The following is a 14,843-nucleotide window of genomic DNA, read 5'->3' as shown; positions in this document are numbered from 1 at the left end:
AGATCCACCAAAAACACACAAAAAATATGGTAAAACTATTATGTATGATTAATAAATCCAAGTTGTTCCATTACTTTTATTTATGAATTTCCCATTGGCTAGTCCTTGTTAAAGGTACCACATCACTAATGACCTTAATTTTTCTGGACACTAATAAGAGATTCCCTTTATCTTTCACACTGTAAGTAATTGTTTACATGTCTGTCTACCCTCTAATGAGATCCCTTTCCCTGACTTTTCATCTTTGCATCTCAAGAAGGAAACACAGATGACTGGGCTACAATATAAGGGAAGTACAGGAAAGAGGAGGATGGGAAAGAAAACAAGAAGAGGTGAAGCGACAGGGGAGGGTGAGGAAAAAGAGGGAATGAAAGTTTTAAAGTGCTAAAAAATATTCTCCTACATCAAAATATTTCATCTTGTTACACAAAAACTGATTTTTGCTACTAAAACCAAAAGACAAGGGCATCTCTTGTACATTAGGTAGTGTGAGAACATAAAAAAAGAAGTTAAAGAAATAATCTCAAGCTTAAGAGTCAAGAAAATATCCAGATGAAATGACACAAAAGCACCCAAAGTGATGTACTTCCCATCGTGTACGTGTGTGTGCATCTGTTAACAGCACACACAAAAGTAATTAGAATAGTTGAAAACATGTGAGGCAATTTGGAGTATCACCCCAGAGTAGGGCAGGTTTGCTCACGAGGAAGAAATGGTGAATTAATTCAGAAAATGCACTGGCAAGTCGGTATTTGTGTTAACTCAGCTACTGTACACCTGATACTAGGAAAGATCAAAGGTCCAAACTGTTACTGGGGGCAATCAATTATTTTGCTAAAATTGGCATTCAAAGACTAAGGAATATAGGGGCCTCCCTGGTGGCGCAAGTGGTTAAGAGTCCGCCTGCCGATGCAGGGGATACGGGTTCGTGCCCCGGTCTGGGAGGATCCCATATGCCGCGGAGCGACTGGGCCCGTGAGCCATGGCCGCTGGGCCTGCGCATCCGGAGCCTGTGCTCCGCAACGGGAGAGGCCACAACAGTGAGAGGCCCACATACCGCAAAAAGAAAAAAAAAAAAAAAAGACTAAGGAATATAAACTTCAAATTCTGTGGTAGTCAAATGTGGGTTGAAACTAGACTAAATTAGAAAATAAACACCTTTCCAATAGAAAGAAACTCCATCACTGGAACAATTTCTAAATTATTTTAAAAGAACATATTTTTTTACTGGTTTGTTTTTAAGAATATTCTGAAAGCAAAAGCTTTTTCAAGTTCAACATACCTTAGAAATCATAAATTTTGTATGCTTGATGTTAGTTGTCACAACTCTTTAGGACAAAGCCAAGTTCTCTTTCCTACTTATTATATTCCCAAGGATGAGTAACAAAAGATATGCTACTATAGCAAAAAAATGATATAAATTTCTTTTATCTTCTTGGACCTTCCTGGTCAAATTTCTATAATTATCCCAAACTTCATCTCATATCCAACAGTGAGAACTCTTTTATAGAGTCCACCAGCAAATGATTTAGTTTTGCTATCAATATGGAGAGAAATGATAGCTCAAAAAATAATATGCTATTAATCGAACAGGTGAAACCTAATCATCAATATATTCATTTGTCGCCACTATTAGAATTATTTTAGCTTACATAAAATAGTGTGTTAAATCATCTTTTTAATCTATTGAAAAAAAGTATCTATAGGCTAATATCACTACTTTAAAAGTGTATTCCTTTTATCTGGGTCTAATGATATCAAATAAGAGAATTCCTAAAAATATTAATGTGTATATACAATGTGTTTAACACTGGGCAGCAAATTTTCCTCTCCCCTGGTTACTAAATCGGTATCTACTAAAAAAAAAAAAATTAAGCTTCAAGAAGATTAATTTGTTCTTGCTTTTTCTCAACTAAATTATAAACTAGCCACATAAATTAACTCATTTAATCTTCACAATAACCCTCTAAGATACTAATTATTATCAATTCAATAACAGCAAAAATAAAAGTTCACCCCAGAAAAATTAAACAACTTTTCTAAGAGCAAATAACTTGTAAAGAGAGGTACGGGGTATGATCCCAACTCTTCTTATTCTAAATGCCCTCCTCTACAGGGCCACTCTGTCCATCCAAAATGACTTAAGCACTGAGATCCTGTTTCAACATCCAACAAGATGCTCTATTTTCCACTCAGAGAATGAGGAGAAAAGTCATTACATCTAATAAAGTTTTATTATAGCAAATGCCGAATTTTTAAATTGAATCTTTGCTTTAAGATGTTTTCTAATTGTTAACGTCTTCTAAAATAGTTTTTTTAATCATCAATATTTCTACACTACAGGAAAATGAAGTTCCACGAGGTTCAACCACAAGTATAAAGTCTTAAAAATAATAAAATAACTTAATTACATTCCGCAGAAATCAACAGCCTCCCAGTTTTAAACAAAATCAAATATCCAAATATATTACATGTATTATTTACATCTGGCTTGCTTAAGTTAGGAAGACTCTGAGTATCTAAATAAAGTGTAAAGATATACAAGCTATACAAAAGATCATTAAACACATCTGACTTTTAAACATTATTTTTTACATTAAAATACTAATTGCTACTCCTTCAATCCCTTTTTTATTTCTACATTTCTTCTTCATCCCCAAATTCCTCTCAAATCATCACACAAACATCTATACCTATTGATCAAAAGTTTTAGGACTGGCTCAGTCAATTCATCAGTGACCAGCTATGAGAATGCACACTAAGCATGGAGAGGCACACTAGGAATGGCAAAGAAGAACAATGCCCTAAAGCAAATCCATATATAACCATTCAGACTCCTCAACAATAAAAGCCCAAACTTTAACCAGTAGGAAAATCTAAGTCCTCTGTAAATTTTAGGAAAATGCTAAGATGAATTATGTCCATGAAACATTCATTAGTTAGACCAAATCGATTAAAATAAAAGGAAAAAAAAAGTTCCTCTCCATCAATCAAAGCATCTGTAAACAGAATCACACCCATGTACACTAGTACCTTTTTCTAAAATCAGTATTATCCTTTTCAGGTAAACTTTGATACACATAATACCTACTGTCTACTTAAATATAATTTTTAATAAATCCTAAATGTACTAAAAAGGGGGAAATATTTCAAGGAAGTTCATGGTGATTTGGGGGAAAAAAAAAAAAGCCAGGCCCTAATTTATCTGATTTGAAAAAAGAAATCCCAATTTTCATAAATTAGATTTAGTTAATGAGGAAGTGGTTACATTGCTCAGAAATCACTTCATCAAAGCTTTAAGACAACCACTTCATCAAAGCTTTAAGACATACAGGCTGGAGAGAAGGCTACTATTAAATCTCTTACAGGAAGAAGTGGCAGGAGTAGCCAGCTGAAATTCTGGCCAGCTATCCAAAAGATCTAATCTACCACATAAGGTTTCAAGAGCACCTGTCTGCAGCCAGAAGCTGGGACCCTTAGCTTAGGGCAAGTTCATGGATAGTAAAATAGAATCAAGATTGTGTACCGAGCTCTACAAAAAAAGAAACAGTCACCAACTTCCAATTAAATCTACACTGTGTTCAAAGGAAAGTGAGATAAATATTAGATTTTGACGGTTTTCGTTTTTGATTCTGGCTTGATTGATCTAAAACTCCATATTTGTTTAGTATCAAAGGCTGCCTTTAAAGCCATGCATAGAATAAATTATGGTTAAAAGTTTAGGATTATTTAGAGAAGTAATTCCCAGTCCTGGTTTGACAACTGTCAAGGATGTGTTGACTGACTTTTAAGGGGCATCCAACAATTCTATAAAAACTGTCACCATTTGAATTCACTCGACTGTTGATTTAAAGTTATGCCACATAACATTATAAGGAAGAAAGATAAATTAGAATAATGAAAATAACAAAATAGAGTAATTCAATTCCAAATAGTGTGGTTATAAGGGACTTAGACATGGGTTACTGATAATCATTTTTCTAGTCAAAGTTTAATATTCCACAAAAATTTAATGATAGAGTATTTAATAAAATGTGATCCAGGAATCTATTTCAAACATCTAAACTACTAACATTATTGGAAAATAAATAAAAGCTACTTCCTCCATTCACCTCTTCCCCAAAGACAGCTGTGGTCAAGCAAAAGAAACCAAAAACCCAAAAGAATTCTAAAGACTCACCTTTTGTTGACCGGCTTTTCATCTTTTTCATAGGGTCGGACAAACCATTTCCCAATCCTAACGAAGTTCTTATCCATTAGGCACCTACAATAATTACATCAAGAATACAGTTTCAATAACAAACTAGCAAGTCGCTGAATTAATAATCACAGATAAGATCCACCATTGAAAATAAAAACATCACCAATTAAACTGTCAAAATGTTTTCTTAGTACTTAAAATTCTTACACTATACTTACTGAAAGAATTTTCTGACTTTGGGTATAGAATTTTATTACGTATTATTCTTATACATGTAAAAAAAATCAGAATTGGTTGATATACTCCTGAAACATCTTACACTTTTGAATTGCTTCAAATCCAATGACACTTCTATATTACTTTAACTTTTGTGTGATCAAGAATGTTGGGAATATAGGCAGCATTTCTTAAGAGTACCTCAGAGATATTCTTCCAAGCCACTGACACACTTTTTGCAAGTTTTAATGCTGGATCTTTCTTGCTTGGTGTGTGGTAGTCAATTCTTTAGCAGGGATTTTGGTAATAAAAGCATAGCACAGCCTCTTCTACTTAGGTATTTTCCTTTTGTAGACATGGTAAAGCACTTGATTATGGCTTTGCAAAAAAATGAGGAACTGCAGTCATTTCTTCAGTAATGAATATTTTGCTTTCTTCATATCTAAATTGTGCCCCGCTTCTGTTTTCATGCCGTTTTGTGTACACTGTTTTTCCGTGTCATATCACAGGGTACTCTTTCTGAAGACATGTTAATGGCAACTGAACTCAACTCATATAATACCCAAGGTGCACACAATTCAGCTGAAGTGACAACAATATAAGTAGCTATGCTCAAGTTCACTAAAGTACAGGCAGATGACAACTATATCATAACTCCAGTCAATTGTGAGATGCCATCATTTGTAAAGAGCATCCCTAATTTTAACAATATAAAAATGTGGGAGAAAATGTGCATTTTGAAACTGATGAAATACAGTAATCTCTAATACTATTCAATGAAATGATACATATTTTGTAAGAAAACCTGTCAGAAACGTGGATATAATTCTTCTATACAAGGTTCTACCTACCAGCAAAAGAGCAGCACAGCAATTCTTTGTTGAATATTCAGGCAATTCTGCACGTGGCTTTTGGCTCTGCAATTTCCACTCCATCAAGGAGGATGGAAACAATTCAAGCCTTCAACCCAACTCATTACAGATTTGCGTTAGTAAATGGCAATAGTTTCTGCTGGCCACAATGTAACTCCCTATGGGCAGAGCCAATCTGAAGCAGTGTCTCATCAAAAAGTCACTTGCTTCAACTAGTTTTATTTTGAAAATGAACTTCTACAACAATCTTCCTTGTTCACAATGAAAAAAAAAATCATTTTCAAAGTAACCAGTCTGTTTTCCTAAGATGATAAGTGAACTTGCTTTTTAGGTTAAAGACTATATGACTCCATTAAAGTTAGAATAGAAAATATGGAATACACAATAAGGTGAAAGTGCTCAAGAAGCAAAACTGAAACATAAAATCACCAGTTTATTCCCTAGTTAAGGGACTTAACTGTGTTTTTTAGGTAGACTACATATATGCTGTCACATTTCCTCAGTTCTTTACTCATTTTTAAAGCCCATATCTATCTTGTAATTGATTAATGTTTCTTTATTCTCCAAAAGCTGTTATTAAATTGAAGGTGTATCTTAAAATCAATAATGCTAAGAATGAAAGCAATAGGACATGTACAGAATCACATCAAACATTAAACAATGTCTTCTACTGACACACATCTTCACTTAAATAAATACCACTTCATTATCTCATAAGTCTTGAAGGTCAGAATTCAAAAGAATCATTTATTCAACAACAGAGAAAACATGAATTTACAGTTTATGGATAGAAAAAACTTCAAGGCTTTAGACAGTATAATATGAAAGAAAAACATAAAATATCTCTGATTAAAGAGGACAATGTATAAAGTTTGTTTCAAAACCCCTGCCCTTCTATGAAGTAAAACCCACAAATTCTATTTACTGTTTTCATTCCAGAACAAATGAGGGATTGGAGTGGAAGAGCAGCAGTGCACAGCCAAGACCACTCAAGGACAAAGGCAAAAGGCAAAAAGCTAATGAAAATGCTGGGAGCCTAACTCCCTGTGCTAATGTATCTCCTGGAGGTTCCACTACAGATCATATTCCTTTGTCAGGCAATGTCAACAAAAGGTTATTATCACTAATACACAACAGCCATGGAAACTACTGATTCTTGAATCCAAAATCATCTGGTTCCAAATGAGAGTCATGAATCATTTACGTGATTTTCAACCACTAATCAGCTTCTATGTGATCAGTGATTTCCCTCTCACAGAAAGGAAAACATGAAAACACACAATTGCACTGAATGAAGCAGTGTTTTTAACACAGTTTGAATTCGCAACTGACTTATTTCTGCATAAGGGAGTCGTCAAAAGTCATACTGTCACCAGTGATGTGGCAGAAAGTTAGCAAAGTCACCAAGTACCTCAGAGAAGGTTGGGACCAAATTAATGAAGACGCTGAATGTGTCCCCTTTCTCTGCCCTGACCTGCAACTCAGTAGAGAATTAAAGAATTGCTGAGTTAGATGTAGATATGGTTAAGTATGAAGGCAAAGTTTCTTTTTACTCAAGAAACAGGTAAAAAGAACTCAGCAAGTATCATCATCAATTTTTACACTCCTCAGTCTCTTAAATCTCAACTATGGCTGGTCCAAAAGAGAAACTCTCTCTCTTTCTCTCTCTCTCTCTCTCTCACACACACACACACACACACACACACGGAGTCTCCAAGACTAAGCAATACAGAAAGTATTTCCATCTGGTGTTGTGTACTTTAAGTTACAGGAAGAAATGTGATGAGACGTGGCTTTGCTAAGAAAGACAGTTCTACCACCTGATTGATACCTGGGACTATGCTGGCTCAGGAGCAGATAATATATTGTGGTACTAATAAGCTCTTGGTTCTCAATCATTTTGGGGTCATGATTCTATGTTTAAAAAAAAATCTAATGAAAGTTATTATAGACTCTTTCTCCTAAAAAACGCAAGGAAAAGCAAAATACTGCATACAATTCCATAGTGTTGATGAACTCTGAAGCAGATCTTAGAGTGAGAACTTCTGTACTAAACACTACCACTAATCACTACTAACCCTGCTTTGGCCTAGAATCCCTCCCTATCCCATTCTATCCCTTCCTCCTCTATTTAATTCTATTCATCCTTTCTGTCCCAGATCAGCACAGCATTCTAACATCTACAAATCTGTACTTTCACCACTGAGTTGTAATGAATCATTTCTGTGGCTCTTTTCTCCCAAGAAGCTATGAGCAATTTGGGGGCAGACACAGTTATCTACCTTATTTACTGGCAATATTCAACAAATATTTAAGTGCTTATTATGTAATATGCTTTATGTTCTGCTCTAAAGTAATAGGTCTTCAATAAATATCTGAGAAATGAATGCTATACACCAATGAGTATTTTCCTATTCGCAGTATAATACTGTTACCCTTCTTGTTTGTAACCACTAATCATGGCCAGACTCACACTGTTATTTGAATTTTCTTGTGTGCATGTGTTTGAGGTAGAAAAAAATTATGTATTTCATTTCTTTATAGTCCATCACCACTCACTCCAGACTAAAATCATAGTAGATACTCAACGTGTGGGAAATCACATAGGTGTTAAAAAATTTTAGGAAGGGACTTCCCTGGTGGCGCAGTGGTTAAAATCCACCTACCAATGCAGGGGACACCGGTTGGAGCCCTGGTCCAGGAAGATCCCACATGCTGCAGAGCAACAAAGCCCGTGTGCCACAACTACTGAGCCTGCGCTCTAGAGCCTGCAAGCCACAACTACTAAGTGCATGTGACACAACTACTGAAGCCCGGGCGCCTAGAGCCCGTGCTCCACAACAAGAGAACCCACTGCAAGGAGAAGCCCACGCGCCGCAACAAAGAGTAGTCCCTGCTCACCGCAACTAGAGAAAGCCGTGTGCAGCAACAAAGACCCAACGCAGCCAAAACTAAACAGAATAGAATAGAACAGAACAGAACACAATAGAATAAATGTTTAGGAAGACTGGCACTACTGCCCATATGTTTTAATTATACTTGAAGAACAAAGTTAAGCAAATCTTTTTAAGAGAGAGAATGCTAAGGTATAAAAACTACAGAATATCAGAAATATAATTTCCCTCTTTTATCTCTATCAACCTTTATTTTACAGTTTTTGAGGGACAAAATTTATATTTAAGTTGATAAATATATAAACCTAGCAGACAAACTTCATCTGCCAAAAAGTGCTTTAAATCAACATCACAAATAGTGCTAAGACTATGTATCAGTTAACCCTGGCTGTCCACTCAGTAATGCCAATCATTGTTATTGAGATTTTCAAAATTACTTTACTATTAAGATACGACAAAATTCTGTAAAGTAGTTCAATCTTTAAAGATTGATCTTCAAAGATCACAATGTGATTTCAGATTTATAAAATGTTTCGTAAGCAACAGTTCTAGGTAAGTATTCCTCTTTAGAAATAATTCCAAGCCCCCTACTACTGCCCTAAAAAAATCACTGTTTCAAGAAGAAAAGAAACAAACACGTGCTGAAAAATAAAAAAGAAATCAGGCTGTGTGTGTGTGTACATGTTTCTGTGTCATGCCCAACAGCTCTAAATAATTAACTACAAGAACAACTTGGCTCTGAAGCTGGCAAGCCCCAATCTCTAACCCTAAAGCCATGGGCAGACCTGACCTAAGTTTACAAGAGCCACAGCCACAGCCGCGGCATAAATCAGCAAGCCATTGCCCAGACGGGATAGTTGGGAGGTTTAGAAGGGAGCCACCACCGGCTCGGCTCTTCTGCGCCCCTCGTATTACGCAGGTGTGACAGTTTTCATAGATTTAAAAAGGCCAAGGATAGTGTTCCTCTACCGCATCCTCAACTAAACTGCCCCTCAGTGTTATCATATACTTACAGAGCTGCTTAGATAGACTAAATTTTATATAACTTCGTACCAGAACATCCTCACCAGCATCAAAATCTTTACCTCACCAATCCAATTTACATCAAACATGTATGAAGTCTCCTCCCAAGAAACTGCAGTGCTCTCAACTCCCAACTAAAAACAAAAAAGACCAAAAAAACCCCAACCCATATAATTTAAGGCTGAAGAAACCTTTTCCAACGAACCCCTTCTATCTTCATTACTTTGGATCCCTACTGTGCCCTAGTGGGTGCTGTCCTACTGGATGCTGTCTCCTCTGGCCAAGTAATTCCCATTATTTCCACCCTCTCCAAAATCTCTGTAAGGCTAAGGTCTTCTGTAGGACTAGCCTCACCTGAAACATCCATTTGACTTTCAAACATTTAGTGTCTAATCCCACTCTCTAACCACACTAATAATAATAATAAATTTAAATTTAAAAGTTAAAGTCTTAATCCTTTCCCAGTCCTAAAAATATTAATAGATGAAATAATTAGTCTTAGGGTGAACATGTTTTTCTCTAGACATTTACAATTAGATATATGCTTTCATTCACTTGTGTCTACAATGTCTGTAGTGTCTCTTCCTGTAATGCCCCTTATGTCTAAAGGCTCATTTTTCTACTTCTTTTAAAGAACTGCACACTGCATCAATTTAACAAAATGGGCATTTATTAATTACTCATTTCCAGCTCCTCTAATCACCTTATTTACCAAAGGACCCTCAATGTTGCAGTATCACATAACCATTTCTTCAACTAAGGCTATACTCTACCACCATTCTCTACTGAGTATATCCATCGTCTTGAAATCCTTGAACCACTACATCCAAGGACCTTGCTCCTTTGCCCTCTGATAATCACCTCTATTGGATCACAATACCACAGGGCATTGAAAGCTACTAATTTACAAATATAATGTTACTGTTATCATATAATTCCGATTTTCTCCATGTTATTTTTACTGTACTTTTCCAAACTGAGTATCTTCACTCTAAACACCAACTCTTGGCAAATAAGCAGCTCTGAGCCAAGGCAATTTTACGGCTGTCTTATAAACTACCAGGGGTGAACAGGCTGACAATCCATTAGGAAAGCAGCACCAATGGACTACTCCAAAGAACCATTATGTTTTACAAATATCAAATACCCACAGATTAAAGTCTCCCTAAGTAAGCATGGACCGGACAGAGCATAACAGCTTCAAGAGACCCATGTAATCTTCCATTGTGTGCAAAGCAATGATTTGCATTTTAGAGGGGGGGGGGAAACACAACAAAACCTTTCCATCAAAATCAGCTGTGTTTAATTTTAAAAACTTAAGAAAATTATAACTAAAGTATACTACCACACATAATAACAATTTGACAGCATTATGGCAGACATTTTAAGTATTTCTTCAAAGCTACAAAAGCAAGATTTTCGTAAGTCCCATATGTGGTGCAAATCACTGAAACATTAATAAAAACTCTGGGTGATATGAACTCCACACATTTCCTGGACAACCAAATGTTTTACTTTATTTAAATAGGTACATGAGAAGGATATGGTATATTATGGAAACTATACAAATTATAATAACATAAGAGTAATAGCCATTAAATCTGCAATATTAAAAATGCCAAATGAAGAAATTTCTGAAAAAACCTACAGGTTTTTGTTTTCCAAACTCTATTCACAGCAAAGTGGTTTTCTATTAGTGACGAGTGTGAGACAACCTAAACTTAAAATACAAAGTGTAACCTCTGACAAGTTCATTAGAAATACATACAAAATCCCATGAAATTGCAAAGACTGATGAAGAACAGTCTGAAATAGAGCATTATTTTTAAAAAGAGAAAGAGAGAGAAAGCAGGCACAAAGGGGTGGAGGGGGGAAGTCAAGTCAAATTAGCAGATTCTATAGAAGTAAAAAAACAAAATGGTATTTTATTATTCTGGTCATTTTGCCAAAAAGGGATAATTGATCATTAAGAAAACAGGAAGCACACTACCTTCTCAGAAGAGAGGAAAAATAACCATGATTGTATGATCTAAAACCGTAAGACTTAGAAGGCCTACACAGTTTCAGATACTGAAATTCTGACTCATAAATCACAGGTGAAGAAAATACCGTAAGAAGCCAATATGGCTCAAAGGTTTCAAAAACATGTATAAATACACCGATGATTGTGTTTTAGAAACATATCTGTGTTTTTAGTAATATAACCACACCTGTTTGGAATACAGGTTATTAGAAGAGAGAAGACCTCAATTAAAAGGTATGGTAGATTGCATCCTTTTCCCAAATATGTGCTATCCCTCCCTGTCCCATTGACATCAAGCTTGGCCATGTGACTTCGGTACCTCCCACTGATGGATAATACCTTCTCATCCACTTGACTTTAAGCTTGGTGGTAAATGTCTTGGGTCAATGAAATATGAGCAGAGATGGCATGTACCACTTCTGAACAGAGGCTTGAATGAATGCGCTATTATGTATTTTGCCACTGTTCTTTGCTCTTTATCAGGAATCTTTGACAGGGGGAGCCCCAACAGCATAATTCCTGCCTGGAGGTAAGAGGACATAGAGCAGTGCTGCAGTAAATGACTCACAATGGTCAGCAGCATGATTCAAGAGGTCACTGCAATACTTCGTGAAACAGTTATGAAGTTTTAAAGTAGGTCAGTGGCAATCAAAATGAAGAGAACTGAACTGACTAGAGGACTATCTGGAAGGCTGGAGGAAAGGGGTGAGGATATATAGTAAGAATATATAAGGATATATAGTAATATATAGTAAGAACCACAAACAAGGAAAAATAAATAACTTAGGGGACCAAGATAGTAAACAGGCCACCCCATGGAAGTAGGATTAGATGAATTATATATGACCCCCAAAGAACAGAATCAAGGTAAAGAAAAGAAAACTACAGGGAGACAGACTTCTGCTCAGCATAAGAAAGACTTTCTAACAGTGAGTATTCTCAGAAGATGAAAAGAACTTTGGAAAGTTCAGCTCACATAGTCAGAAGTATTCAAGGAAAGGATGGAGGACCACATAAAAAGGATATTATATTTAGAATGGTATTCCAGAATTAGCTAGGTAAACAGACTAACTGACTTTTTTTTTTTTTTTTTTTTTTTGTGGTACGCAGGCCTCTCACTGTTGTGGCCTCTCCCGTTGCGGAGCACAGGCTCCGGACGCACAGGCTCAGCGGCCATGGCTCATGGGCCCAGCCGCTCCGTGGCATGTGGGATCCTCCCGGACCAGGGCACGAACCCGTGTCCCCTGCATCGGCAGGCGGACTCTCAACCACTGCGCCACCAGGGAAGCCCCTAACTGACTTTTAATGTTGTGTCCAACCTTGGAAATAGTAATATCAATACTTCTGTTAGTGAAACTAAGTCAATCTTATCTAAATAGAAATGCAAAGACATAACAGAAAATTGCTGAGAGTAAGACAGTAAACTGTATTTCAATAAATTTAGGTTGTAAACAGATAAGTAAGTTACAGCAAGTGCTCTAAGCTATGAGAAGAACAAAAGGGCAAGCATGTATTAGCCAACCCAGTTTCTGTTGACAATGAATAAAGAGAGCTAAAAACAATCATGTAAAATGCTTCCCTGTCTCATGAGTAGGGTAATTTTCATTCATAGAACACAGTGACTTAAAAGTTTGATGAAAAGACAATATTATTTTAAAGGACAAAAGAACTATTAAAAATTTTCAAAGAATCTCAACTCATCCGTTCTAACAGTAGAAAGGGAGCGGAACAGCTTAAGTATTCATTATTTTCTAAAAGAAACACTGTTTTGTTTCAAAATAAACTCCTATAGGAGGATTCAAATTAAAATATGCAAAATAATAATTTATAGGGAAAAGGAATTAATAATTATTGAAAATAGGTCAAGTATTACGTGGCAGGCATCATACACAACATCTAACAAAAGCTCAAGATGCACAGTATCCTACATTTAATATAAAGGGCATTAACTAAGACTTTGTGAGGTTAGGGCAACTGTCCAAATAACAGACCCTGAAATCAAACCAAGGCCCAACCCAAAGTTCTGCTGAACTATCTCAAGCTTTATTGCATGACATACTGCATATGACACAATTAACTTTCTTATAAAATAATAATTCAATCTGACCTAGACTACAGTTTCTATCATAAATTCTTAATACATGAGCACAGAATAAATAAATTTTCTGCATTTCTCTTTTCTCCCAGTTTTTCAGCTCTTCTAATTTTCTTCCAGCAAAGAAACATGCTACCATTTAAGACACAAAATACTAAAAAGAATATAATTCAATCACAAATTCATTAATATTTTTCTGAAAAGAATAAATTATGATATAAAAAACAACACAGTGAGCTACAATTTTTTAAAATATGTACTTTGTTCCATATACATTAAAAAATTATTGGGACTTCCCTGGTGGCGCAGTGGTTGAGAATCCGCCTGCCAATGCCGCGGACATGGGTTCGAGCCCTGGTCCAGGGAAATCCCACATGCGGCAGAGCAACTAAGCCCGTGTGCCACAACTACTGAGCCTGCGTTCTAGAGCCTGCGAGCCACAACTACTGAAGCCCATGCGCCTAGAGCCTGTGCTCCGCAACAAGAGAAGCCACCGCAATGAGAAGCCCGCGCATCACGAGTAGCCCCTGCTCGCCGCAACTAGAGAAAGCCTGCACGCAGAAATGAAGACCCAACGCAGCCAAAAATAAAATTAATTAATTAATTTTTAAAAATTATGTAAAAGGGACTGTGTTTAAAGGTACATTAATTACTATACAGATATAAGAGCTTTATTCTGGCACAGGATTATGGAAATAATAAATTTTCCACATTTTCCTGAAGGGACTTTGTGTATACGTGTGTTTTGTTTTGTTTTGCAATGGGAGAAGAACTGCCAAATATCTGGAATATTTAAGAGTACTCAACTCTTAAAACCAATGCTTCTAAAATATACTGCCTTAGTAACAGATAGCCTCTAGGTCTACTCCAAATACAGAAGTAGGAACAAAAGTTCAGAATGAAAAATAGATAAATTTGGTGGGAAAGGTCTTTCTGAGTGACTTAAATTATGACAACTTATTAACTGTAACTTAAGAATCCTAAGCAGTGATATTGCAGTGATATTACCCTAGATAATAGCTTGGATAAGAAACTTGAAGGTACCAGAATGTCCTTCCAGTTTTGATCACCTAAAAGAACTATATATAAACTCAGGGAAGGAAGTACAAAGTTTTTCCCATAGACATTCTTAAATAATCCATTCTTTCTCATCTATGCCGCCCCTTAAAACACCATCCAGGGCCTGGGACATATTGTTATGCCAGCAAGTAAGGAGGTGTTCAAACAATGATGAGGACAGGTCAAAAAACCACAGGAGCCATCATGAAGGGGCTTCCCCCTGGCCAATCTGCAAGTACTTAGGCATCAAATTAAATGATAGTGATAAATTATAATTCACTGAGTAGAACAGGAATCCCTCTTTTCCAAATTTATATAGATAGAAAGATTAAGGGAGAGAGAGAAATACATAAATCCATGGGAGAAACTGAAAATCTTTTCCTTACAAAAGAATGCCAACTAATAGAAGGAATGGTGACATTACAGTCATACAAGTAATAACTGATATAGACAAGGACCA

At 36.2% G+C, this 14,843-nt stretch overlaps 1 protein-coding gene across 2 annotated transcripts in view; it reads right to left on the bottom strand.

Annotated features, from left to right (window-relative positions):
* MED13L (mediator complex subunit 13L) overlaps window positions 1–14,843 on the bottom strand; it is a 294,830-nt gene that overhangs the window by 117,678 nt on the left and 162,309 nt on the right. For both annotated transcript variants that reach the window (XM_060119709.1, XM_060119710.1), the window contains exon 4: window positions 4,181–4,264. In XM_060119709.1, the coding sequence (XP_059975692.1) occupies window positions 4,181–4,264 (84 nt within the window). The remainder of the gene's footprint in view (window positions 1–4,180; window positions 4,265–14,843) is intronic.

This window comes from Mesoplodon densirostris, chromosome 15, assembly GCF_025265405.1.
Source record: "Mesoplodon densirostris isolate mMesDen1 chromosome 15, mMesDen1 primary haplotype, whole genome shotgun sequence".
In the NCBI taxonomy this organism is placed as follows: Eukaryota; Metazoa; Chordata; class Mammalia; order Artiodactyla; family Ziphiidae; genus Mesoplodon; species Mesoplodon densirostris.
Note: the sequence above shows the minus strand (reverse complement) of the source record. Positions and strands in the feature narration are given on the sequence as shown.